General features: G+C 39.6%; 1 protein-coding gene across 2 annotated transcripts in view; it reads right to left on the bottom strand.

Annotated features, from left to right (window-relative positions):
• Window positions 1-26,518, bottom strand: part of F5 (coagulation factor V) — a 74,489-nt gene that overhangs the window by 29,263 nt on the left and 18,708 nt on the right. For both annotated transcript variants that reach the window (XR_008293389.1, XM_027046402.2), the window contains exons 4-11: window positions 14,359-14,571; window positions 12,773-12,916; window positions 10,074-10,295; window positions 8,408-8,573; window positions 3,537-3,714; window positions 1,957-2,056; window positions 1,368-1,579; window positions 127-277 (exon numbers count right to left, since the gene is read on the bottom strand). Coding sequence is in view for 1 of the 2 variants with exons in the window: in XM_027046402.2 (XP_026902203.2) it covers window positions 127-277; window positions 1,368-1,579; window positions 1,957-2,056; window positions 3,537-3,714; window positions 8,408-8,573; window positions 10,074-10,295; window positions 12,773-12,916; window positions 14,359-14,571 (1,386 nt within the window). In the remaining variant the exon portion in view is untranslated. The remainder of the gene's footprint in view (window positions 1-126; window positions 278-1,367; window positions 1,580-1,956; window positions 2,057-3,536; window positions 3,715-8,407; window positions 8,574-10,073; window positions 10,296-12,772; window positions 12,917-14,358; window positions 14,572-26,518) is intronic.

Here is a 26,518-nt window from a genome sequence, read left to right as displayed (position 1 = left end):
AAAGTGAGGACTGCGAGCGAGGATAAGAGGTGAGTGGATTCTACTCCATGTCTCCACCTTTAGGCACAGTCCTACTTTAAGCACCGGAGTGAAAAACTGACGGACGAAAACAGTGATTTGACTTACTGCTCATGATGTTTGATTCATAAAACTTGGGGTCATCACGTTTCACCTTATCGGGATTTTCGCAGAACTTGTTGATATTGTCCTCAATGTACCAGCTCTTGTTCTCATCAAACACAGCAAACACAGCCTGCTGCTCAATGTCTGCTGCCCTCTGGAGGGTAAAAGTGCTGTGTTCAGTGATTGATGCGCCAGCCCATCACCCGCAACACTGAGCTCTTCTCAGAAACCAAAGAGGCACAGTCCCTGGGGCCACTGAAGCCACAAATGCAGGCATGTATGAAAACCCATTAGGGTTTGGCCCTCATTAGGGCCAAAGGTAATGTGCAAAAGCAAACTGAGCGGATCAGGAAATTCAGAGACTAAAACATCTTAGTAGAAAAATTCCATCTCCTCATGGCCGCTGTAATTGTGTTCTATCTCTGTAAGTGAATACCTTTCAACCTGCAAGATTGACCAGATGTGCTCCAAATAGTTGCAAAGGATAAAGCAGAAGGTTGCAATAGGAAAACTTTATACCTCTTCCTATCTGTGTCCTTTCCTAGCTCAATAAGTTAGGGTCTTCCAAATGTCCATTTAAAAAAATTTTCCAAACATATATTTATGGTGTATGCCTTAGGATGAACTTCTTTAATAACAGCTTAGCCTGGTTGGGAATTTTAAGTTACTAATATGAGACTATTAGTCCCTGATGAAGTTCCATATATTTGTTCACATTTTTTTTTTGTATAATTTAGTCTCACTAGAGATGGACCATTGTCTGGGTCCAACTTCACCAGATGCTATCTCTCCAAAGTATTATCTCTCTCATCTCTCCCTAGTTCAGGTCTCTAAAAATAACAAGGACTAGTAGAGAGATTTACCCTTTTACCAGGTGGTATCTCACTGAGCCCCAAAGCAGCCGTGTCAAATTTTTTTAGGAGGGGTATTAGCCATTTCATAAAAGGAAGAAATTGAGAAAGGCGAAGTGACTTGCCGATCACATAGCAAAATATCTGGAATTTCAAACTAAAACAAAATACAGCATCACTCTATAGAATGATTGTCTTCTGCAGTGAGAGTCAGATGAAAATAGACAAGACAAAAAAAAAAAGGAATATATGTTGTCACATTTGCACTAAAGAGGACAACTTAGCATTTTCTGTTCTCTAGAAGAAGGCTCATTCTCTAGTGAGAAGACCTAATCTGTGTCAGCCAGAAGAAGTTCCTAGATTTTCTAAAAGTTTACTCCATGGACAGAATACCTGTATGCCTCGTTTATCCAGGGATCTGCTCTTACAAATTAGAAGTAGCCCGATCAGTCCAGAGGCAATGTCCCTGGTGATGTCCACATTACTGTAATACGGTCTTGTTAAGCACTGGGCATCATTTTCTGTGGGTTCATCAGACTCTAGGATGTTCCACTTGTAAGTATAGGTTTCCCCTGGCTGAACTGCTCTGATCATAGTGTTATTGCCTGAAAGAAAATGGAGGTAAAATTGTCTTCATTTTCAAAATTATTTCAGTAAACAAACAAACAGCAAAATTTTTATTAGAGCCAGGTAATATTAGGGAAGGAATATGTGTATACTAAGCTCCACTTGACAGAACCTTGGATTACGTGTCGCCGTTAGACATCGCTCCACTAGAGGCCGCTATGGCACTAACAAAGAACAGCACATTTTGGGGTAAATAAATCCCTGAAGTGAGCAGGGTTTCGTTGTGACTTTTAGGATACCCCTACTTGTATACTGCCTGACTGCACAAGTCATGTTACTGAGCAAAGAGGACAGTAGGAAAGCGTGGCAGCCTCTCAGAGGTGAACAGTTTCATTCAGTAGACTCGGGTTCAAACCTGAGGTGAAGGAAGAGTTGACTTCATCTTCATAAGGAGAGAAGGTCACTCCATGAGGGTAAATGCTGTAGACACGGCTGGCCATATTTTTGAACACGATCTACAAAGTTAACTCAATTCATTATTTCAGGACTTAAGCTCAATCGTGAGAATTGATATGGGATGCTTAGCTTGGCAAACGCACTTGCTGGAGGGCGTGCTTATGTGTGTGTGTTCGCAAACTAGTTCTGTTTCTCTGAGCAGCAACCTCTCCCCATCACCTGGAAGAAACTTTTGAGAGCATTTCACTCACACGGTAGGGTGGAAAATGGAAAGAGAAGTCTGCCCTGTATTTTCCTCACAGTATATCACTCTTTCCAAACCTGTCCCCTTCCCCTCTCCTCTCAACTTGGACCACATCTGCCTTCAGATCTGTTCCTTCTCCTCTCTAGACCATGATTCCCTTCTCCAGCCTGGCACACCTCCCAGGACACTGTCCTTGACATTATCTTCTTGAGGGGCATACAAATAGCCAGATCCTGAATTTCCAATGAGGTATATTTACACTTGCTAAGTGCACCTAAAAGGGATGGGGGAAATCAGAAATGGCGGAAGGGAAAGAGGAATAGAGAAAGGCTGCTTCCTATCCTTTTGTTATCTTTAAATGAACAGAATTGACCTTGTGTGCGGATATGTTAGTTTACCCCCAGGAAGGGGTGAAAGGAGGAGCATTATTTACACAGGAGTGATAGTTAGTCTTCTTAATCTTCGAAAGAGAACCTTAATCTTATCTCCTACTGGTCGATCGCCAAAGCATTTGGCTCATCCTTAATCTGTAGATTACCTGCATTCTAGAACCTTGCTAAAGATGCCAACCTTTAATTTTCTGCTGCCCAGTTCTTATCAAAAGCTTGACTGATGTGACATATATTTAAGGAAAGCTGCCTGAAGAACACTCGGTGTTCTTGATACATGTCTAAATTTACCTTCATCAGAGACCAGCTTATGGGAGAACCACATACCTAGAGCACAATGATGAACTGTTTATACTCAGTTGTGTTTACTGTTATGTTCTCAGCTATGATGACAACCCTTATATTAAAAAGCTATGCAACTTATTTATTATACCTATTATAGGGATTCTATCAAGGATTCCATCCACTGTATTATACAGCATCCTCTTTTTAAGGATCCATGGGAGAAACTGATCTCACTATCAGGGAAAACGATACTTTCTTTACGAGCACTGCGAATCTTGCCCTGACATATTTCCCTTTTCACTCGGCTGCTGGAAAGCTTTGGACAAAATTTACAGACAACCCGATTGGAACATACAGCGTGTGTTCCACTGTATTTATCCATGGCTTTATTTTCTTTGTCCCCACATTATCCTTCACCTCAATGAAATTGGTTCTTTGCTTTATCCTTTTACAATTTGATGAATTGTCTTAGATTCTTTATGTTGTGAGGTAGGCTATAAATCAGAGCAAATACTACATAAAAACTGAAGTTGCATTTGAATCAAAAATTATAATGGACATATTTATACATTGGCTTTCACTATTTAATTTCTTCCATGGTTCCATATTTGTGGTACTTACTTTGAGTGTGTCTCTGACCTGGGCTCTGATAATAGGACCCAAGATCCCATCTTCTTTGATATTGGGATTCTCCATGCGTTTGGTGAAAGACTCATCTTGGTACTGCTTGTAAACAACCTTCTTATAATGTTTTCCAATTTGGTTTGAGAAATTATCCAAATGCAGAGATCTGTATTTTCTTAAAGTGAAATGAAATTAAAAAAAATTAAACCGTTTGCTCAAATAAAGACCCCAGGAGGATGAGGAAACCCTATGCTTAGAAGTTCTGCTCTTGAATTAGCTAAAATGCTAATTTTCTTTTAAAAAAATTCTTAACATGGTTTGCAAAGTCCCAGTATCTGCTCTCTAGTTGGAAAACTGGAAACCTCTCATCTGTCTGTCTTCTCCACCACTGATAAAGTTGTAGGTGTGGTTAGAAAAGGCTACCTAGAACTTCCTGTCACTCTGGTCACTAGAACAGACCTTAGAAATCTCTGGAAAAAGAGCTATCCAAAAGCAATGAGAGGATAAGAGACTCTTGAGAACTGAGAACAAACTAAGGGTAGACGGGTGGTGGGGGAGAGGGGAAAGAGGGCGATGGGCAGGGAGGAGGACACTTGTTGGGATGAGCACTGGGTGATGTATGGAAACCAATCTGACAATAAATTATATTTAAAGAAAAACAAAAGGAATGAGAGGATATACTGTGAATTTTTTTTCTCAAGTCTTCCTTATCACTTAATTTGTGGTACCCTTAGTGACTGACCAGGTATTTCTCAATCTCTAAAGATATGTTCCCACCCAGGAAGCTCTGACTACTTTTATTAGACGTAGTTCTGTGCTGTTGGGCTATCCCTTCTACCATCCACCCGATCCCAGTGCCAACTAAAAAGCAGTCACTTTCACCCATCTTCTGTAGTTCTTATGATAAAAGATTTGAGGCAGCAACATGAACCACTTTTCCTTTTGGTCCTCTTTATTGCCTTAGTTTGCAAAAACAGAAGCGCCATGATAGAACTGATCCATTTATGCCTTTATTTTGCACAATAAAAAGCACAGACTGTTGTCAGAGTCCTGGAACCTTATTGCAGTTCTGCCAATTATTATTATCTCATTCTTGAGCAAGTTCCTTTTCTGCCCTTCTTTCTCAGCTACATTTTTTGAATAGCAGATTTGAATAGCAAATACATTCAAATGATTTTGATTACAGTGAAAATGTTCACTCACACACTGTATCCCATCAATCCCACATCTCTGACCATCCCTGAATTTTCTAAATATTCACTTGCATTAATTTCATGTGTATAATTCTAGAGCATCTTTATGCAACTATGAGTTGTAAATATAAATACACTTATATTCTCATTCTTTAGCAAACAGGCAGCTATTTTATACTTAGTGCTACACCTTGACTTTGTCTTGTATTTTCCCAGCTTTATTGAGGTGATTTTGACAAACAAAAATTGTATATATTTGAGAAGTACAACATGACAATTCATATATGTATATATGTGATTACCATAATTAAGGTAATTAACACTTCCATCACCTCACCTAGTTACTATATTCGTTTTTGGGGGTGAGAATACTTAAGGTCTACTGTCGTAACAAATTTCAAGTATACGATACCAACTATGGTCACCATACTGCTTATTAGGTCCACATTTAAGTGAGATCAGGAGATCATACAGTATTTGTCACTTTGTGTTGGGATGTGTCTTAGCAGTATGTTCTGCAGCTTCATCCATGTTGTTTTAAGTGGCAGGCTTTCCTTCTTTTTTAAGGCTGAGTAATATTTCAGTGTGTGTGTGTGTGTGTGTGTGTGTGTGTCTGTGTGTGTGTGTGTCTGTGTGTGTGTGTCTGGAATTTTCTTTCCCCATTCATCCATCACCAGACCCTCAGGTTGTTTCCATATCTTGGCAATTGTGAATAATGATGCAATGAACATGGAGCACAGAGATCTCTTTAAGGTATTGCTTTCATTTCCTTGGATATATATTCAGCAGTAGGATTGCTGGATCTTGTGGTACTTCTATTTTTGATTTTTGGAGGAGGCTTCTTACTATTTTCAATAATGGCTATGCCAAATTACATTCTCACCAACAGTGTACAGAGTTCCATTTTCCTCACATCCTCACCAACTCTTGTCATCTCTTTTTTTGTGGTAGCCATCCTCACAGGTATGAGGTGATAATCTCACTGTGGATATGATTTGCATTTCCCTGATGACTAGTGATGTTGAACATCTTTTCATGTATCGATTTGCCATTTATATGTCTTCTTTGGAAAAATGTCAGCTTAGGTCCTTTGCTCATTTCTAAAAGTTTACTTTATTTTTTAAAATATTTTATTTTTAAGTGATTTCTACACCCAACAAGGCGCTTGAACTCACAACCCTGAGATCAAAAGTCCTACCCTCCACTGACTGAGCCAGCCAGGCACCTACCTTCACCCATTTTAAAATCAGGTTGGGTTTTTGTTTGTTTGTTTGTTTGTTCTGCCATTGAGTTTTTTATATATTTTAGACATATGGCTCACAAATATTTTCTCCCATTCCATAAATTTCTTTTTCATTTTGCTGATTGTTTCCTTTGCTGTAGAGAAGCTTTTTAGTTTGATGTAGGCCCACTTATTTTTGTTTTTGTTGCCTGTGCTTTTCGTGTTATACCAAAAAAGAATCATTGTCAAGATCAGTGTCAAAAAGCTTTTCCCTTACCTTTTCTCCTTCCATTTAATTCTTTAATCTATGTTGAGTTAATTTTGTGTATCCTATAAGCTAAGGGTCCAATTTCATTCTTTTGCATGTGGCTATCCGGTTTTTCCAACATTATTTATTAAAGAGACTATCTTGTCCCCATTGTATATTTTAGTGCCCTTGTCAAAGATTCATTGATTATATATGCATGTGTTTATTTCTGGCCTCTATTCTGCTTCATTGGTCTGTACTGTTTGATTAGTATAGCTTTGTAATACAATTTGAAATAAAGAGTGTGATGCCTCTAGCTTTTGGTCTTCTAGTACAATATTGTTTTGGTTATTCAGGGTCTTTGTGGTTCCATATAAATTTTAGGATTGTTTTTTTCTATTTTTATGAAAAATGCCTTTGGAATTTTGATAGGGATTGTATGGAATCTGTACACCACTTTGATTAATATGGATATTTTAACAAATTAATTCTTCCTATCCATTAACATAGAATATCTTTCTATTTGATTGTCTCTTCTTCAATTTCTTTCATCAGTATCTTACAGTTTGTGGTGTATAGATCTTTTACCTCCTTGGGTAAATTTATTCCTAAGCATTTTATTATTTTTAATTCTATTGAAATGGGATTATTTTCTTAATGTCTTTTTTGTATATATTGCTGTTAGTTTAAGAAATGCAACCTATTTTTATACATTGATTTCACATCATGCAACTTACTGCATACTTTTATTAGTTGTAATAGATTTCTGGTGGAGTCTTAAGAGTTATCATCTGCAAAGAGAGACAGTTTTGCTTTTTCTTTACCAAGTTGGATGTCTTTTATTTCTTTTTCTTGCCTGATTGCTCTGGGTAGGATTTCTAGTAAGATGTTGAATAAAAATGGTGAGAGTAGTCACTCTTGTCTAGTTCCTGATCCTACAGAAAAAGCTTTCTTTGAGTATGATGTTAGCTTTGGGTTTATTATGTGGAGGTACATTCCTTCCATAGCTTACTTGTTGAGAGTTTTTATCATGAAAAGATGTTGAATTTTGTCAACTGCTTGGCAAATGGTGCTCGTGTCAAGACAAAGACCAAGTGGGACTGTGGCTGAGTCCAAAATGGGACAAGGCTGTTTCCAAGTTTGTAGACGGGAGCACTGTCAGAAAACCTACCTCCTAAGCATGAGGTGCCTTCTAAAAATATCTCTCCTTGGTCTTGGCTTCCACTGGGAAGATCCTGGAATTTCTCAAATCCTACCTGGATTCCAAAGCTCTCACAGAAGCACTTTTGTTTGTGACAGCTGTCAAATTACTACTGTTATGGAGGGATACGATCGGGGGACCTCCTAATCTGCCATTTTTTCCTCCCTTGACTTCTTAATCTAAAAAATATATCTTGGACAACTTTTATATTAGTGTAGAGAGAGTGACTACAACCTCTTTTGAAAACAGAGGCATAGTATTCCATCATACGGACGTGCCATAATTTATGAAACTAATTTCCTATTGGAGGGCATTTTAGGTGGTTTCCAAACTTTTGCTACTACTAACAGTGCAAATATCCAGTACGTACACCATTTCACAGGTGAACAAGTATATCTATATAGTAAGTTCCCAGAGCAAGATTGCTGGGTCAGAGGGTACGATGCATTTACAATTGTGAGCCTATGCATTTGTAACTGTGTTGCGTATTCCCAAATCATCCTCTAGAATGGCTGTACCAATGTACTCTTCCACCAACAATGTGCGCTAGTGCTCGTCTCCCACGGCCTTGCCAACAGATTGTATCATCTGCACTTGTGGGTCTGAGAGGCGGAAGACAGTATCTCAGTGAAGTGTAATCTGCAGTTCTCTTACGGTGAGTGAGACGATTTTTCAAGCGTTTGAGAGCTACTTGTGCTTCTGAATTTCTCCCCCTTTCTGACAGCCTTTCTAATCTACAGAATAAAAGCTGTGTCTCACCTAGAGCATTAAAGTAAAACTAACAGAAAATGTTCAACAAGTGATCGCTGCTGTTACTAGCCACTACCGCTGCCGCTGCTGAGTTCCCTTGGTGAGTTTAGAGTAATTCCAGGTTGATTTGTACAAAAAGACCTGAATCCAATACATGTATTCCCTTGAGAGATGTCAGTTCATGACAGTTCATGCCATGCCTTTAGGACTCTGGGACCTTTCTTTACACAGTGGTTAAGACCCCCCAAAACTCACTTGTCCATATTCGCTGGTATTATCGGTGCGTAGTCCCAAATGACTTCCTCTGCAGCAATGAAGTATTCCCACCTCTTAATGTGCCGCCTCTGGTCGCGAGTTAGTTTCTTAGGATTCCTGGTTTTCTTTGCACAGCTTGCAATGTCTATATGAGCCTGCATCCCAGCTGAATTAGAATGTAAGGGCAGGGAGAGATTTTGAGAGAAGAAACTGAGGCCGGTCAAAATGTAAATCTTTTAAATAACAACAGTAAAAGTAATGCTCAAGCAACTTCTGAACGTTTTGGTCTATAGTTCTTTTAGCACAGTAGAGAAAGGGGCAAGAATAAAAAGCAAAGAGAGGATGGGTTAGGGAAGAAATTTGGAAAGATTTCCTTTGCTTCTTTTAGAGGAAAAAGAATGTAACTTCCAGATCCTTAAAATCTTACGACTTAGGTCTTGTTGATTTCCCATTTTCCCTGTCATCTGTCCCTTTATTTGTAAAGTGGAGATGATAATAATAGTACATGCTGTATAAAATTGTTGTTAAAAATTAAATAAGTTAATATAAAAAGCACTTAACCTTAATAATGTTAGTTTTGTTGTTTTTTATTATTTGGGACTCTATCTTCTAGGGGTATTATGACATTTCATGATTTCAAATATAATTTTGACTGCTCAGTGTGAACAGGAAACAAAATGACCCCATCAAAGTGTCCCTTTCTTATGCGTCTGGCTTTTGTATACATTGTTTTGGTACCAAAATAATTTTCTATAGCGATATCATTTACTTACATTTTAGTCTCTGTTTATATAGACCTTCTTCCCAACAGCTTTTTTAACATTTATTTACTTTTGAGAGACAGAGAGAGACAGAGTACGAGCAGGATAGGGGCAGAGAGAGAGGGAGACACAGAATCCGTAGCAGGCTCCAGGTTCTGAGCTGTCAGCAAAGAACCTGACTCTGGGCTCAAACTCACGAACTGAGAGATCATGACCTGAGCTGAAGTTGGCTGCTTAACCAACTGAACCACCCAGGCGCCCTTCTTCCCCAACAGTTTTAAAACAACAATGTGTAATAATAGAACAATTAGTTATTTTGTTTACATGATACCACATAACAACCTGGGCTGATTTGTTTCCCCACCCAAATCAACTGATGTTCTTTAAACTCACTGCTCAGCTGGTTTAATTCTATGTTTTTTCCACTAAACACACATCCATTGGGTCCCTCCTTGTCCCAGGCTTTGTGTTCATCTTGTTATAAAAGATAATCTTTTCATGTTAAATCTTCTGCACTTTCTGTAACTTAGTGCTTCTATATAGCGCTTGCAGATGTTTTATTTGTTCTGGCACCTAGGTTTTTTTTTTCTTTAGCTACATACTAAATACCCCCAGGAAGAATATCTCTATGTATGAGTTTATTTCCTTCCTTCTTTTTCCTTTTGAGGAAGTAGAGCCCTCTTTAGTTTTTGCTTCATTTTAAAAAACCTTTGTCAATTTCCCCACTTCCTCCAACTCATGCGTTATATTAAGTCTAAGAGCAGAATAACTAAATTCTGTTCTCAGGACTAAGCATATATGTCTGGGGTGTGGGTGGCTTGAAAGGGCAAAGGAGAATGAGGGAGTTAGTGCCTGGGAAGAAAGGATCCCATGTTCACAAGCAAAACTTTGGAAGAATTTCTTGCCTTGAAAATGACTTGGGAAGAGAGAAGATATGATCCACTTTCCCTTTGGGCCCACAGTCATGTTTGCGGTAGTGGACGTAGAACTGACAAGGGTGATGGCTGAGATCTTATGATGATTCTGCTCCAAGACCTGGCCATTGAAATGAATGGAGAACAGTTCTGGCCCAGAGCTCATTCCAATCAGATGCCAGCTAATGTGGTCATGGGCACAAACAGTGATATCTGAGAGGGAGAGATGGGGAGTGAAACAGGCAGTCAGCACTTTGTAATAAAAAAAAAAATCACTCATGAGCTATGTACTGAGCACCTGCTATGCATCAGGCATTGTTTCAAGGGGTATAGACACTCCAGTTGTGGTTCCTGCCCCAGCAAAGCAGACATCTGAGTGACGGGCAAGCAAGTGGTCACAACTTAAGTGGTACGTAGAGGTAAGAATAGAGCCCACAGATGAGGAAAGTTAGTTCAGAAACACAAGGATTTCTAAGAGATGAGGCCAGGGAGGGAAAGTAGGTCACCAACCACCCTGGTTCACCTGGGCCTGAGGAGTTTCCCAGAATGCAGGACTTTTAGTGTTAAGACTGGGAAAGCCCTGAGAAAGCCTGGGCAGCTGGTCACTCTAGAATCAATCTGGGCTCAATTGGAGGGAGGCACCAGAGCCTCCAATAAGGCAGAGTTCAGGGGCCTAAACTTCTCAACTGGATAGAGGTCGAAGCTCTGCCTAAGGGAGAGATGTGACGATGCTTTAAGAAATTTTTAATCACTTCTTTAACCACTTGTTGATTGTTTAAGTGACAAGGCAATGAATTCCTCTGTGGGATATAGGCTCTCCTTAATCCAGTAGGCCACTAGGAGCATTTAATGGATGACGTAATGAAAACTGAGAATAAAAGCTGAGTTTGGCTCCTTCTTTGTGCTCACGGTGACTGGGAACATGCTAATTTTCTCTGTGGGAGATTCTAAGCCTCCTTCCATCCTTGACTTGGGGTTTAAATTTCAGATCCATAATTACCAGATGCGACATTATGGAGGTGAGAATCAGTCCCTTACCTGCAGAGAGACTGAGGGGCTTGTATTTTTTAGGAGACCATTGAAACCAGGCAAGAATTCCTAGTATCACGGATGAGAACAAGAAGCTAGAAGCTGCAAGCAAGAAGCTAGAAGGTAGGAGGTTTTGATGGAAGTATTTATTTACCCCATAAAAAATGCTTATGCTGAATTAAGCATTTGATAACATCTGTATTAGAATTTATCATATATTTAATTTACCATGCTCCAAAAGACAATTGCACAGCATTAACTTTTCTCAGTTTCTACTAATGACCCCCTATCTTGCCTCTCCTAAGCCCAAATACTCTCTCTTTTTTTTTACTATAAATTCATAAACTCGATGCCCTGAGCGAATTACTAATTTTTTTGCATGTAGCTTGCTTTTGTTTGACTTCTATATATTTACACAAATGATTCACTGTTCCGGGACACAGATACAATGTCTCCTTGACCACTCCTCTCTAAGGATTATAGCACTGGAAATGCTACTTTATATGTAAAAAAAGAAAATTTCTCCACACCCCTCTGCACCAGGATAAATGGTTGATCCATTTTTGTAAATAGGCACATTTACAATGACAATGGATTTCCAAGGGCCACACTAAGCTAGAGAAGTGAGCAAGGCTTGAACGCAGACCTCCTAAGATAGAGGGCAATTAACTAAGTTTTGGAACTCTGAATGGAGAAACCAGAGTCATCGGAGTATGTTTGTAACAACAAACTCTGGGAACAACAAACAAACTCTGGGAAGACAGAGTCAAATGAAACAGAATGCAATTTAAAAGCAATATCCAGACCTCCACTCTTGACAAGTTTGACAAGTTTCGTTTTTAGTAAGCAAAGCCACTTGTGATTTTCAGATACAGAAAATGACCTCTGAGAAGTATGGACTTCTTTAATAAAATAATATTCTCATTTTCCATTCTTTTTCCTCAGGATCTTTGGTTCCAAGTCATTTCTATCGGAAGGGTGGAAGAAGTCTGGATGGGAATCATTTTTGTTGTTTTTCTTTCTCTTAATAGTGGCTATGATTTTGCTTTTCCACAAGAACCTCCATACAGATGGAAAGAGAAAACCTCCTACATGCCATTGACAATTCCTCATCCATCACCTTGTGAAATGCCAGTGGTAGTTTTGTATGTGGGGTCCTTCTCCTAATCTATCAACCTTCACTGTGCGTGTATTCCTTGTATTCTTTCTGCTGACCCTTCCTGCCAGGGATTGACCTTGAATTTCTGTTTTGCAAGGCTTCCTTTGTGGAAGAAGGCATGGTCACCACGCAGCAGGGACCACAGAACTCACTGAAGGAGACTGAGCTAATATCTTGGAGGTCTTCCTGGAGGCACAGGCCAAGGTGACGCCTGCCCAGAACCTTACATATAATAAGGCTGCACACTCTTCCTCCTAGGTAGCTTCCAATTGTTTGTTGTATTTGTTGTAAAAAAAAAAAAAAAAAGAAAGAAAGAAAGAAAGAAAGAAAAGGATGATAGAATCTGGAGAACCACTGAATTCGATTATGTTATCTTTCTGATTAGGAGTTGAAAACAGCGAATATGAGTATGGTCACCTTCCGTAGGGCTTTAAGGAAAACAGCGGGATCAAAGGTGCTAATGGTGTTGCTGTGGCCGGGTAGCGTGCGGCCCACGGGTTACCTGGCATTGTCCCGTTCACGTAACCATTGACCGTGTACATTAAAGACGATGACTGGCTCCAGCTCTTGCTTTCATCAAACACGGCAAACATCAGCACATGTTGCTTGTCAAACATCTTCTGAATCCCATCCTCAGTCAGGGTGCCTGTGAAAGAAAAGACACGCTTTTTAAGCATCCTAGACACAAGACTCTCGTGAGGTATTCCTACATAGGAAAAAAATCTAAGGCAAGCAATCATAATAGCTTTAAGAAATTCTTATTTTAAAAAATAGCATCTTTAGCAAGTAATAATGCCTAGAAGCTTATTAAAATTCTGGTGTCCACCTTAAGTATTTTCTTGGATACCTCAGAGCCTTGAGGAATGGGGACTTAATGGCAAATTTGATCTGGCACAGAGAAAAAACATTTGGGACTGTCAAGGCTTCAGGAAAAGCGTTTATTTCCTCCAGTATCAACAGGCCCATAAATAGGTATTTTAGCTCAGTTGGCCAAGGACGTTTCAAGTTTAATATAGCCATCTTGCCTGGACGTGTAGTGAGACAGCAGGTCAAGATTAATCCATTCTCGGGGCGCCTGGGTGGTGCAGTTGGTTAAGCGTCCGACTTCAGCCAGGTCATGATCTCGTGGTCCGGGAGTTCGAGCCCCGCGTCAGGCTCTGGGCTGATGGCTCAGAGCCTGGAGCCTGTTTCCGATTCTGTGTCTCCCTCTCTCTCTGCCCCTCCCCCGTTCATGCTCTGTCTCTCTCTGTCCCAAAAATAATAAACGTTGAAAAAAAATTTTTTTTAAATAAATAAAAAAAAAAAAGATTAATCCATTCTCATGTGAGGAGAGTCAAATAAGAGGTTTTTATAAGTTTGAAATATCTTTTGTCAGAGCCATCATGGTGTCTTTGATAGGCAGGCAGTGAAAACATGTGTTTGTGCAGTGAACAAATGAATTAGGAAGGTATGTATATGCGGTATGCCTGTATGTATAGACAGACGCTGAATCAATCATATTATTTCTCACAGTGCAGTTCGCTGTGGTAATCTGTTGTTTTAATGGAAGACGGGCTGAATCCTTTGGGGTTGTAAAATGAAAATTCACGCTTGCTCCTAAGCCCAGCCGATGAAGTTTTGTTATAAAGTCAACTGAATATGTTTGAAACCTGCCACCCAAAGTGTTCAGCTTGTTTATAAGACAGGAAGCTGGTGTTTTGTGTGTTTGTAAACCAAATGCCAACCTAAACCTCAGGTACGTTAGTCTAAGTTCTTTCCAAGTACTCTCAGCAACATATAGGCTGCTTTACACTTTCAAAGAGACTTGGCCTTGAGGTGAGGGTTAGGGTCACACAGGCAGGGCACTGGAACATGCTCTCCGACAGAGGTTTACTTGGGAGAGTCTCCCAGCACTGAGATGAAGGAAGGATTAGGGGAAACACGAAGATTCCAAACCCTCAGATAACCAATGTCACGCAAAGAGCTGGCATCCCACCCCCTTCTCCCTCTGCCTGATTTACAAAAAGGTACCAAGATTCTCTCGAGCCTCATTCCATGAGAGCACTTCTTATCCTTTCAACATCTTAATTGTTGCTGATTTTTCCTTACCTTTCTTACAAATAAGCAGAGGTCCAATAAGCCCGGAGTTGAAGTCCTGTACCAAATTTTCATAGGAGTAATAGGTGTGTGTGAGGCACGGAGGGTCATTGTGCGTGGGCCCGCTGTCCTCACTGATATTCCACACATAGGTATATTCCTGGCCTGGAGCTATAGCATCATCCAGCTTTTCCACAGGGAATGTGTGGTCAGAGTAAGACGCACCTGGAGAAGAAAAGCGTGAAAACATCTGGACAGTTTCTGAGGACTACTTTTTCATCTTCTTCAAATATGGGGGAACGTCTGATCTCTACAGAGATGTATATACCTTTCCACAGTGGACCTTCATTAGTTGGAAAGATTCACATATACTCACTTCTGTGTTTACGCAGTTGTAAGAGTTTTGAATCCATAGTGATCTGAGGTGAATAAAAAATGCTACGAGTATATTTTTGTTAAAGTTTAAGAAGTTAATTTTACAGGGTACCTAAATGATTATTACTTAAATAAAATCAGAGAGCTGAATCACCCTTGATTGGTAAATCATCTCAGAATATAAGAATGGGTTCTATTTCTTTAAAAAAATTTTTTTTTAATGTTTTATTTATTTTTGAGACAGAGACAGAGCATGAGCAGGGGAGGGGCAGAGAGAGAGAGGGAGACACAGAATCGGAAGCAGGCTTCAGGCTCCGAGCTGTCAGCACAGAGCCCGACGCGGGGCTCAAACTCTTGGACCATGAGATCATGACCTGAGCCGAAGTTGGACGTTTAACCGACTGAGCCACCCAGGTGCCCCAAGAGAATGAGTTCTATTTCTATTTTCTCTGTGGTGCTTGACAAGACATCTTCCATTTAACTTCCTATTAGCATGGGATGGGAGTATACCCAGAGCTGTTTCCATATTGTTCTGTGTTTCTTCTGTATTTCGTATCTTCTTCCCAACCTCTGCCACCCTCAGCCCTGTCTGATCGCTGTATCACGCTTCCACCAACTGATCAGTCTCACTTTCCCCAGAGCCTCTGAGTCCAGCTCCTCTGTGCAGTCTAGCTGCCCTTGCGAGTATGAAATGTGTCTACCTTCTGAAGTTCAGATGTTTTACTCCCGTCTTTTGTGTACCTGAAGACCGACCGCTAACATACGTACTTGGCTTATGTACGTACTTGGCTTTCCGGACTGGTGGGGGATGTAGAAATGGGTCTCCCTTATTGAAGAGAGGGAGCTAGGATTCTGAAGATGAAAACAGGGGCAAAGGCTTGGGCAGGTCATTCAACAACAAAAGGAAGATGTGGCCAGAGATGAAGCAAAGGAGGTCAGGAAGGGTAGAGGTCAGTATTGTAGAGAGCCAAGTGCCTGAGGTGTGCCGCGTTTAATTAGGTGAAAGTTTCACTATCACTATCTGGTGCCAGAATTTCTCCTGTTCAGTGCAGCAGCTTGACAAATTTGAGGCGGAAGGGAGATCATCAGAGTGTAGACATTGGCAGACAATTAGGATCAGGAAAAAGGACTAAGGCATTTTACGTGATGGGGTAAAGGGCCAGTGCAAACTATTCTTACGGAAGTGACTGTGCTTTTTGAAAACAAAGGATTGATTTCTTCCCTTCCATTCTCTTTCCTTGTTCCTTTTTGTCTCTTTATTCCTCCTTCTCTCCCTTCCTTTCTCTCTCTTTTTCTGCCTTTTATCATCTTTATTGAAGTATAAATTGCATACAATCAAATCCACCAATTTTAAGTAGAACATTTGCTGAATTTTGACAAATGTATATAGTTGTAGAGCTACCTCCACAATCAAGGTACAGAATAGTTCTATCTCAAGGAGGTTCCTTGTGCCATTTCCAGTCAGCACCTTCCCTTACCCTCTGGGCCCAGCAGCTACTGCTCTGCTTTCTGTCATTATAGTTTTCTTTCCCATAAGGACATACAAATGGAAAAACACATTATACACCCCCTTGTGTTTGTTAGTGTTAGTATGGTAGATCTTTTTCCATCTGTTACTTTGTCCTGTCTTTGTCTTTAAAGTGGATTTCTTAAATTCAGCACATAGTAGGGTGTTTCTTTTTACCCAGTCTTACAATTTGTCTTAGTTGTAGTGTTCTGCCCATTTGCTTATAATGTAATTATTGATATGGTTGAGTGGAAGTCTATGATCTTGCTCTTGTTTTCTATTTATCCATCATGTCTTTATTCCTTATCTTTCTTGCTTTCTTTTGGCTTGAGTATTTTCTTATAGTTTCTTTTTATCTCCACTTATTTTATTAACTTCGCTTTGTTTTCTTAGTGGTGCCCTTCAGTTTACAAGATACAACTTTAACACTGCAGTCTACCATCAGATAATATGGTATCGTTTCACTTATAAGAAATTTGCAATAGAGGGAGGGGCCAAAATGGCGGAACAGCATGGAAGTTTTTGTGCGTCTCTCATCCATGAAATACAGCCAGATCAACAGTAAACCAACCTGCACACCTAGAAAACGGATTTGAGGATTAACACAACAATCTGCACAACCTGAACCACAGAACTCTGCAGGTACATGGCACAGAGAGGTGAACTGGGGGAGAGAGAAGCCAGAGAGGGTAGGAAGCTGTTTTTGCTTGTGGAGAGAGGATGGAGATGGGGGGAGAGTACGGGAAGGCACCCCTCCCACGCCCCCAGAAAGCAGCTGGAGACAAAAGGAAGAGTACGCAAGGGACTGAACAAAAAAAGGGAGAAAGGAGAGGGTTTAAATTCTATTAAGACTCTACAAACAGGAGGAGCACAAAGTCTGAAACTCTGTAGCTCGATACCTGGTGGTGCTCTGGTGGGAAGGGCAAATCCCTGGGAGCAGAGAGTGAGGTCCAAGGGGTCCTCAGGCCACATGGGAGAGAGGCGGTTCCCCTGCAGGAAGGATACCTGGTAGAGGCTATGTGGCCAACCCACAGGCAAAGGTCCCAGCGGACCCCAGAGAACAACCACATTTGCTGGTGCTAGAACAAGGTTGTTAAAGGTGAAGCCTGGTGCCAGATGTGTGTTGTGATTTTCCATAATCCTTGAAAAGCTGCTGCTACACAATCACATGAACTTTTTCTGGGGGGAGGGGGTCTGGCACTGAGCTGCAGTCTCTGGGCATCAGCAGCAACACGGTCCCATGAACGTTCCTGGAGGCAGGCAGCCACCAGGCCATTGCTCAATGAGACCCTCCCCTAGAAGGTCTGAGCAGGTCAAAGTCACGGTCCCACAGAAGTGAGGGGTTGGGAAACAGTACCACATCTGAGATAAAACTCAGGAGGGAGGTGCTGCCTGGCAGGCTGATGGCTTGGTCATGAACAGTGTAAAAGCTGGGAGTGGACAGAAGCCTGAGACAAAGGAGGGGTGCTTGATTGCCGGTAAGGGAGAGCACAGAGTTCTGATACTAGAGACTAGGTAGCTGGGTGACGCCATTTTCACCCCTCCCACACATGTGCATACCTGCCTACGTGAGCCACAACAATCCACCCCAGAAAGCTAATCAGCGTCATCTAGTGGAGAACAGAGTCATTACACTAAGCCCCACCCAACTGGGCCAACCGTGCTCTTGAGGACCTCTCTGCCTGCCTAGTTTACAGACTATAAAGTACTTCATAGTTTGACTTCCAGGGGAAACCGATGTAATTTCAATCATACTTCAGTCTGTTCGCTGATCCATCTATTCAATTTTTTTTTTCTTATTCTTGAATAAAGAGAAGATATTTATTTTTATTTTCCATATTTATTAAAAAGATTTTTCCTTAATTTTTCTACTATATTTTTTACCTTTTTGTAAATTTTTTAAATTCTATTTTATTTCTATCATTTCATTTTATTCTATTTCACTGTATTCATTTTTTTCAAAATTTCAAACGTTTTCTTCTTTTTTTCCTTTTTTTTCTTCACCTTTTTTCTCTAATCTACCAAGCTCCTTTCAACAACCAGACCAAAACACACCTAGGATCTAGCATTCTTTATTTGATTTTTTTGTGTTGTTTTTAATTAAATTTGTTTTACTTTATTAATTCCTTTTCTTCCTTCAAAATGATGAAACAAAGGAATTCACACCAAAAGAAAGAACAGGAAGAAATGACAGCCAGGGACTTAATCAACACAGATACAAACAAGATGTCTGAATCAGAATTTAGAATCACGATAATAAGAATACTAGCTGGGGTTGAAAATAAATTAGAATCCCTTTCTGCAGAGATAAAAGAAGTAAAAGCAAGTCAGGATGAAATAAAAAAAATGCTATAACTGAGCTGCAATCTCAAACAGAGGCTGCGGTGGCAAAAATGGTTGAAGCAGAGCAGTGAATCAGCGATACAGAGGACAAACTTATGGAGAACAATGAAGCAGAAAAAAAGTGGGAGACTAAGGCGAAAGAGCACAATTTAAGAATTAGAGAAATCAGTGACTCATTAAAAAGGAACAACATCAGAATCATAGGGGTCCCAGAAGATGAAGAGAGACAAAAAGGGGTAGAAATTTTATGTGAGCAAATCAGAGCGGAAAACTCTCCTAACTGGGGAAAGACACAGACATCAAAATCTAAGAAGCAAAGAGGACTCCCATTAGATTCAACAAAAACCGACCATCAACAAGGCACATCATAGTCAAATTCACAAAATACTTAAGCAAAGAAAGAATCATGAAAGCAGTAAGGGAATAAAAGTCCTTAACCTATAAGGGAACACAGATGAGGTTTGCAGAAGATCAATCCACAGAAACCTGGCAGACCAGAAAGGAGTAGCAGGATATATTCAATGTGCTGAGTCAGAAAAATATGCAGCCAAGAATTCATTATCCAGCAAGGCTGTCATTCAAGTGAGAAGGAGAGATAAAAAGTTTCCCAGACAAAAAAAATTTTAAAAAGTTCATGACCACTAAACCAGCCCTGCAAGAAATTTTGAGGGGAAATCTCTGAAGGGAGAAAAGACAAAAAACAAAAACAAAAACAAAAACAAAAAAAAGCAACAAAGACTAGAAAGGACCAGAGAATATCACCAGAACTCCAACTCTATAGGCAACATAATGACAATACATTCATATCTCACTCTAAACGTCAAAGGACTAAATGCTCCAATAAAAGGACATAGGGTAATACAATGGATAAGAAAACAAGACCCATCTATATGCTGTTACAAGAGACCCACTTTAGACCTCAAGACACCTTCAGATTGAAAGTAAGGGGATGGAGAACCATCTATCATTCTAATGGTCACCAAAAGAAAGACAGAGTAGTTATATCAGACAATCTAGACGTTAAAATAAAGACTGTAACAAGAGATGAAGAAGGGCATTATATCATAATTAAGGGGTCTATCCACCAACAAGACCTAACAACTGTAAATGTTTATGCTCCAAATGTGAGAGCACCCAAATATATAAATCAATTAATCACAAACTCATTGATAATAATACCATACTTCAACACCCAACTCACAGCAATGGACAGATCATCTAATCAAAAAATCAACAAGGACACAATGGCTTTGAATGACACACTGGACCGGATGGACTTAACAGATACATTCAGAACATTTCATCCTAAAGCAGTGAAATACACATTCTTCTCCAGTGCACCTACAACGTTCTCCAGAATAGATCACATACTGGGATACAGATCAGCCCTCCACAAGTACAAAAAGATCAAGATCATACCCTGCATATTTTCAGAGCACAACACTATGAAACTCGAAATCAGCCACAAGGAAAAATGTGGAAAGATAACAAATACTTGGAGACCAAAGACCATCCTACTCAAGAATAAATGGGCTCACCAAGAAGTTAAAGAGGAAATTAAAAAGTACAAGGAAGCCAATGAAAATGATAACACCACAGCCCAAAACCTCTGGGACACAGTAAAGGTGGTCATAAGAGGAAGTATATAGCAATCCAGGCCTTCCTAAAGAAGGAAGAAAGGTCTCAGATACACAATGTAACCTTACACCTTAAAGGGCTGGAAAAAGAACAGCAAATAAAACCCAAAACCAGCAGAAGGCAGGAAATAATAAAGAATAGAGCAGAAATCAATGCTATTGAAAGAAAGAAAGAAACAAAAAAACCCCAGTAGAACAGATCGATGAAACTAGTAGCTGGTTCTTTGAAAAAATTAACAACATTGATAAACCACTAGCTAGTTTGATTAAAAAAAAAAAAAAAAGGAAAAGACCCAAATAAGTAAAATCAAGAACGAAAGAGGAGAGATCACAACCAACACTGCAGAAATAAAAACAATAATAACAGAATATTATGAGCAATTATACGCCAATAAAATGGGAAATCTGGAAGAAATGAAAAAATTCCTAGAAACATATACACTACCAAAACTGAAACGGGAAGAAATAGAAAATTTGAACAGACCCATAACCAGTAAAGAAATCGAATTAGTAATCAAAAGTCTCCCAAAAAACATCTGGCCAGTGCCGGATGGCTTTCCAGGGGAATTCTACCAAACATTTAAGGAAGAGGTAACACCTATTCTCTTGAAGCTGTTCCAAAAAATAGAAATGGAAGGAAAACTTCCAAACTCCTTCTATGAAGCCAGCATTACCTTGATTCCAAAACCAGACAAAGACCCCACTAAAAAGGAGAACTATAGACTAATTTCCCTGATGAACATAGATGCAATTATCCTCAACAAGATATTAGCCAACCGGATCCAAAAATACATTAAAAAAATTGCTCACCACGACCAAGTGGGATTATACCTGGGACGCAGGGCTGGTTCAATATCCGCAAAACAATCAATGTGATACATCACATCAATAAAAGAAAGGACAAGAACTACACGATCCTCTCAATAGATGCAGAGAAAGCATTTGACAAAATACAGCATCCTTCCTTGATAAAAACCCTCAAGAAAGTAGGGACAGAAGGATCATAAAAGCCATATATGAAAGACCCAACGCTAATATCATCCTCAATGGGGAAAACCTGAGAGCTTTTCCCCTAAGGTCAGGAAAAAGACAGGGATGTCCACCCTCACCACTGTTATTCAACACAGTATTGGGAGTCTTAGCCTCACCAATCAGACAACACAAAGGAATAAAAGGCATCCAAGTTATCCAGGAGGAGGTCAAACTTGCACTCTTCACAGATGACACAATACTCTATATGGAAAACCGAAAAGATTCCACCAAAAAACTGCTAGAACTGATCCATGAATTCAGCAAAGTCGCAGGATAGAAAATTACTGCACAGAAATCGGTTGCATTCCTATACACCAATAATGAAGTAACAGAAAGAGAAATCAAGGAATTGATCCCATTTACATTTGCAACACAAACTATAAAATACCTAGGAATAAATCTAACCAAAGAGGTGAAAAATCTATACGCTGAAAACTATATAAAGCTTATCAAAGAAATGGAAGAAGACACAAAAACATGGAAAAATATTCCATGCTCCTGGATAGGAAGAACAAATATTGTTAAAATGTCAACACTACCCAAAGCAATCTACATATTCAATACAATACCTCTCAAAATAGCACCAGCATTCTTCACAGAGCTAGAACAAATAATCCAAAAATTTGTATGGAACCAGAAAATACCCCGAATAGCCAAAGCAATGTTGAAAAAGAAAACCATACGCTGGAGGCATCCCAATCCTAGTCTTACAGCTGTATTACAAAGCTGTAATCATCAAGACAGTATGGTACTGGCACAAGAACAGACACTCAGATCAATGGAATAGAATAGAGAACACAGAAATGGACCCACAAACGTATGGCCAACTAATCTTGGGCAAGGCAGGAAAGAATATCCAGTGCAATAAAGACAGTCTCTTCAGCAAGTGGTGCTGGGAAAACTTGACAGCAACATGCAGAAAAATTATTCTGGACCACTTTCTTACACCATACACAAAAATAAACTCAAAATGGATGAAAGACCTAAACATAAGGCAGGAAGCCATCAAATCCTCGAGTAGAAAGCAGGCAAAAATCTCTTTGACCTTGGCCACAGCAACTTCCTACTCAACACATCTCTGGAGGCAAGGGAAACAAAAACAAAAATGAACTATTGAGACGTCATCAAAATAAAAAGCTTCTGCACAGCAAAGGAAACAATCAGCAAGACTAAAAGGCAACCAACAGAATGGGAGAAGATATTTGCAAATGACATATCAGATAAAGGGTTAGTATCAAAGCTATAAAGAACTCAACACCCAAAAAACAAATAATCCAGTGAAGAAATGGGCAAAAGACATGAATATACACTTCTCCAAAGAAGACATCCAGATGGCCAACTGACACATGAAAAAATGCTCAACATCACTCATCATCAGGGAAATACAAATCAAAACTTCAGGAGATACCACCTCACACCTGTCAGAACGGCTAACATTAACAACTCAGGCAACAGCAGATGTTGGCAAGGATGTGGAGAAAGAGGAACCCTTTTGCACTGCTGGTGGGAATGCAAACTGGTGCAGCCACTCTGGAAAACAGTATGGAGGTTCCTCAAAAAATTAAAAATAGAACCACCCTACAACCCATCAATTGCACTACTAGGTATTTATCCAAGGGATACAGGTGTGCTGTTTCAAAGGGGCACATGCACCCCAATGTGTAGAGCAGCACTATCAACAATAGCCAACGTATGGAAAGAGCCCAAATGTCCATCGATGGATGAATGGATAAAGAAGATGTGGTATGTATGTATGTGTGTGTGTGTATGTATATGTGTGTGTGTGTATGTGTGTGTGTGTGTATATATATATACATATATATATATATATATATATATATATATATATATATAACACGGAGTATTACTTGGCAATCAAAAAGAACAAAATCTTGCCATTTGCAACTACATGGATGGAACTAGAGGGTATTATGCTAAGCGAAATTAGTCAGAGAAAGACACATATCATATGACTTCACTCATATGAGGACTTTAAGATACAAAACAGATGAACACAAGGGAAGGGAAACAAAAATAATATAAAAACAAGGAGGGGCACAAAACATTACTTTTAAATATGGAAAACAAATAGGGTTACTGGAGGGGTTGTAGGAGGGGGTTGGGCTAAATGGGTAAGGGGCATTAAGGAGGAATCTACTCCTGAAATCATTGTTGCACTATATGCTAACTAACTTGGATGTAAATTAAAAAATAAATGAATTAAAAAATATAAATAAAATTAATGCTTTTGTTTAAAAAAAAGTAATTTGCAACAGTATATTTTCATTTCCTCCCTCCCAGCCTCCGTGCTATTTTGTATTGTACATAAATTTTACTTCTGCATTTATAAAATACCCCACAATAAATTGTTATTATTTTTGCTTCAAAGTTTAGGTAATTGATGATCTTTTCAAGAGATTTAAAATGGGGAAGAATTTTCTCTATATTTACCCATTTCTGGAGCTTTTTATTGTTTCTTGTGGATCCAAATATCCTTTTAACATGATTTTTTTTCTGATTAAAAGACTTTCTTTACCATGTTTTTCTGGTCTGCTAGTGAGAAATTATTTCTTCTTTCTGTGCCTCAGACAGTCTTTATTTTGTTTGTTTTAAAAGAGTATTTTTGCTTGGTATGGAATACTAAGTGGGCAAATGGCCCTCTCCTACCCCACACCAGTACTTTAAAGAGATCTCTAATTGTCTTCCGGCTTGCATTGTTTCTAATGATGTCTACTGTCATTCTTATTTTTGTTTCTGGGGTTTTGTTTTTTTCAGTGCTTGTAACATTTTCTCTCATTCTTTTTCAAAGCTAGTCAAATTTATTAGTGGGGGGTTGTATACCAACTTCAGTGACACTAATGTTAATAAGCTTGATAACCCACTACCATTGGACCAACCAACATTTTCTGTTTATCACAGGTCTTTAGCAACTTGATTATGATGTGCTTTGGAGTGGTTTTCTTCATGTTTCTTCTTCTTGGTTTTGTCAGGCCTTTGTAAGCTTATAGTTTCATTACATATGGGAATTTTTTATCCATTATTTCTTTAAATATTTCTTCTGTTTCTCCCCATTCTAGGATTCCAATTACATATATGTGATGTCTCTTGATATTGTCCCATAGCTTAGTGATGCTCTGTTCATTTTGCTCAGTCTTTTCTGTCTTCATGATTCATTTGGATAGTTTTTATTTCTATATATAATATTTTCTAATATTTTCTTCTACAGTGCTGTTAATCTCAGTGTACTTCCCATTTCGGCTCTTGTATTCGTCTGTAAAGTTTCCACTTACGTGTTTTTATATCTTCTGTCACTCTTCTAATCATGCTCTGGAGCATATGGAGAATATTTATAATAGCCTGTCTTAATGTCTTTGCCTGCAAGTTCTATTATTTCTTTCTCTCTGGATCTGTTTCTTTTGATTAAGTATTTTTTGGTTATGGTTATGCTTCTTTTAATGCTTGTTAGTTTTTATTAACCTTGTGAGTTTTACATGTTGGTTGCTGGATCTTATTGCATTCCTGTAACTAATATTGAGTTTTATGCTTGTCACCTCCAGAGCAGTCTGCAGCCTAGACTAATGTTATCCAACTCCTGTGCCTTCTGATGATTCTACTCTCCCCAGTGCCCATTAATTAGGCGGTCTTTCCACTTTTGATGATGGGGACATAAACTATGTTTATGTGTGTGGTCCAGGGAGTGTTCTGGCTGTTTCTGTCTGGTGGTATTTTCCTTACCTTCAATACTTTCCTCACATGCACGTGCAGATCAGTATTTAGTTGAAGACTCGACAGGACCGCTGTGTAGATTCTCAAGAACTCTCTTTGTGTCTATACCATCCTCTTCAGGATTCTGCCCTATAAATCACAAGTTCCAGCCACTTTGGCCTACCGAAAGTCTCCGTTTCCTTAACTCCAAGAGACTGTTGAGCTCACCATGAGACCATTCATCCTCTTTGTGCTATGCCCTGGAAACTCCCTCAAGGCAGGGAGCTTGAATACTCCTAGGGCCCACTTCATTTGTTATTCTTCTCTCATGGAGGATTCTCTTGTGTTGTCTGTTGTTCGATGTCTGAAAACTGCTGTTTCATACATTTTGTCTGCCTGTCTAGTTGCTAAACAAAAGGGTAAATCTGATAGCTCTTTTCCAAAAGCCCAGGTGTGAGATGTTAAATTTCTACATAGAATATTTTACATTGCAGCCATGTCGGCTACCCTTGTTTAACTGCCCATCATCAGGAAAATCTATTCTACTCACAAACACTCATGTGAGCTTGCAAGGCATGGGCATATTTTGGGGCTCCCCAGATGGGAGTGGGAAATAGGCACATGCATCCATCATCAGTGAGGCATCCAGGCACAGCAGCAACATGCATTAGTGTACAACATAAGGTTCTGAGCATAGAAGCCATAATGTAGAAGAGTTGAGTAGGTGTATCCAGATTTACTTACGTATCTCCATAGGGCAGAGCATCATCTTTATATGCATGGGAGAGAAAAGAACCAAACGAGATAATATTATAGTCATGATATCAGTCTTACAGATGGGAAACAGAGATGGATTTTAACGCTGTCAGAAGCTGACAGTTTAATGCTGGGGATTCAGCTGGTGGCACACGGAAGAGAAAACCAGTCACAGCTGGACCCTCAAAGTCTTCACCAAAGACAGGAAACTGAATCGAGTTACTGTTCACGCAACACAAATCCAACTGTGTTCACTCATTCTGGAAAACTTCTAAGTGTTGTCTTACTCATAGGGAAAAGTCCAAGTGTGTTACCATGGCGGCTGAAGTCATCCGCGAGTTTTCCCAGTCTACCTATCCAGGGTACTCTCCCTCCATACCTCTAAGCTGTGTGCATTTTGTACTCCCACGGCAACCTACTGCCTCCAAAATATATCCCAGGTTTGCACTCTTCTCTGTATCTTTACTGCCATCACCCCAGGCTAAAGCTATCGACTCCAGAATTAGCCTATTAACTGGGATTCTGGCATAAGAGTACCCTCCCAGTCCATTTCCCAACCTGTATCCAGAATGATCCCTCAAGACTCCAGATCTTACTTTGCCATGTTCTTGCTTGAAATCCCGATAATAGCTTCTACTTTCACAAAATTCTTAACATGGACCGCAAGTCCCTGTGTGACCTACCCCTACTTCTCTCTCCATTCTCATCGTGTGTGACTTTTCCCCTTGCTTACTACATATCACTCTCTTGGGCCGCCTTTTAGTTCCCCAGACGAGCCTTTCCATCCTACCTCAGGGTCTTTGCACATACTACTCCC

Source organism: Acinonyx jubatus, chromosome E4, assembly GCF_027475565.1.
Source record: "Acinonyx jubatus isolate Ajub_Pintada_27869175 chromosome E4, VMU_Ajub_asm_v1.0, whole genome shotgun sequence".
Classification (NCBI taxonomy): Eukaryota; Metazoa; Chordata; class Mammalia; order Carnivora; family Felidae; genus Acinonyx; species Acinonyx jubatus.
This window is presented reverse-complemented; position numbering and strand designations above follow the sequence as displayed.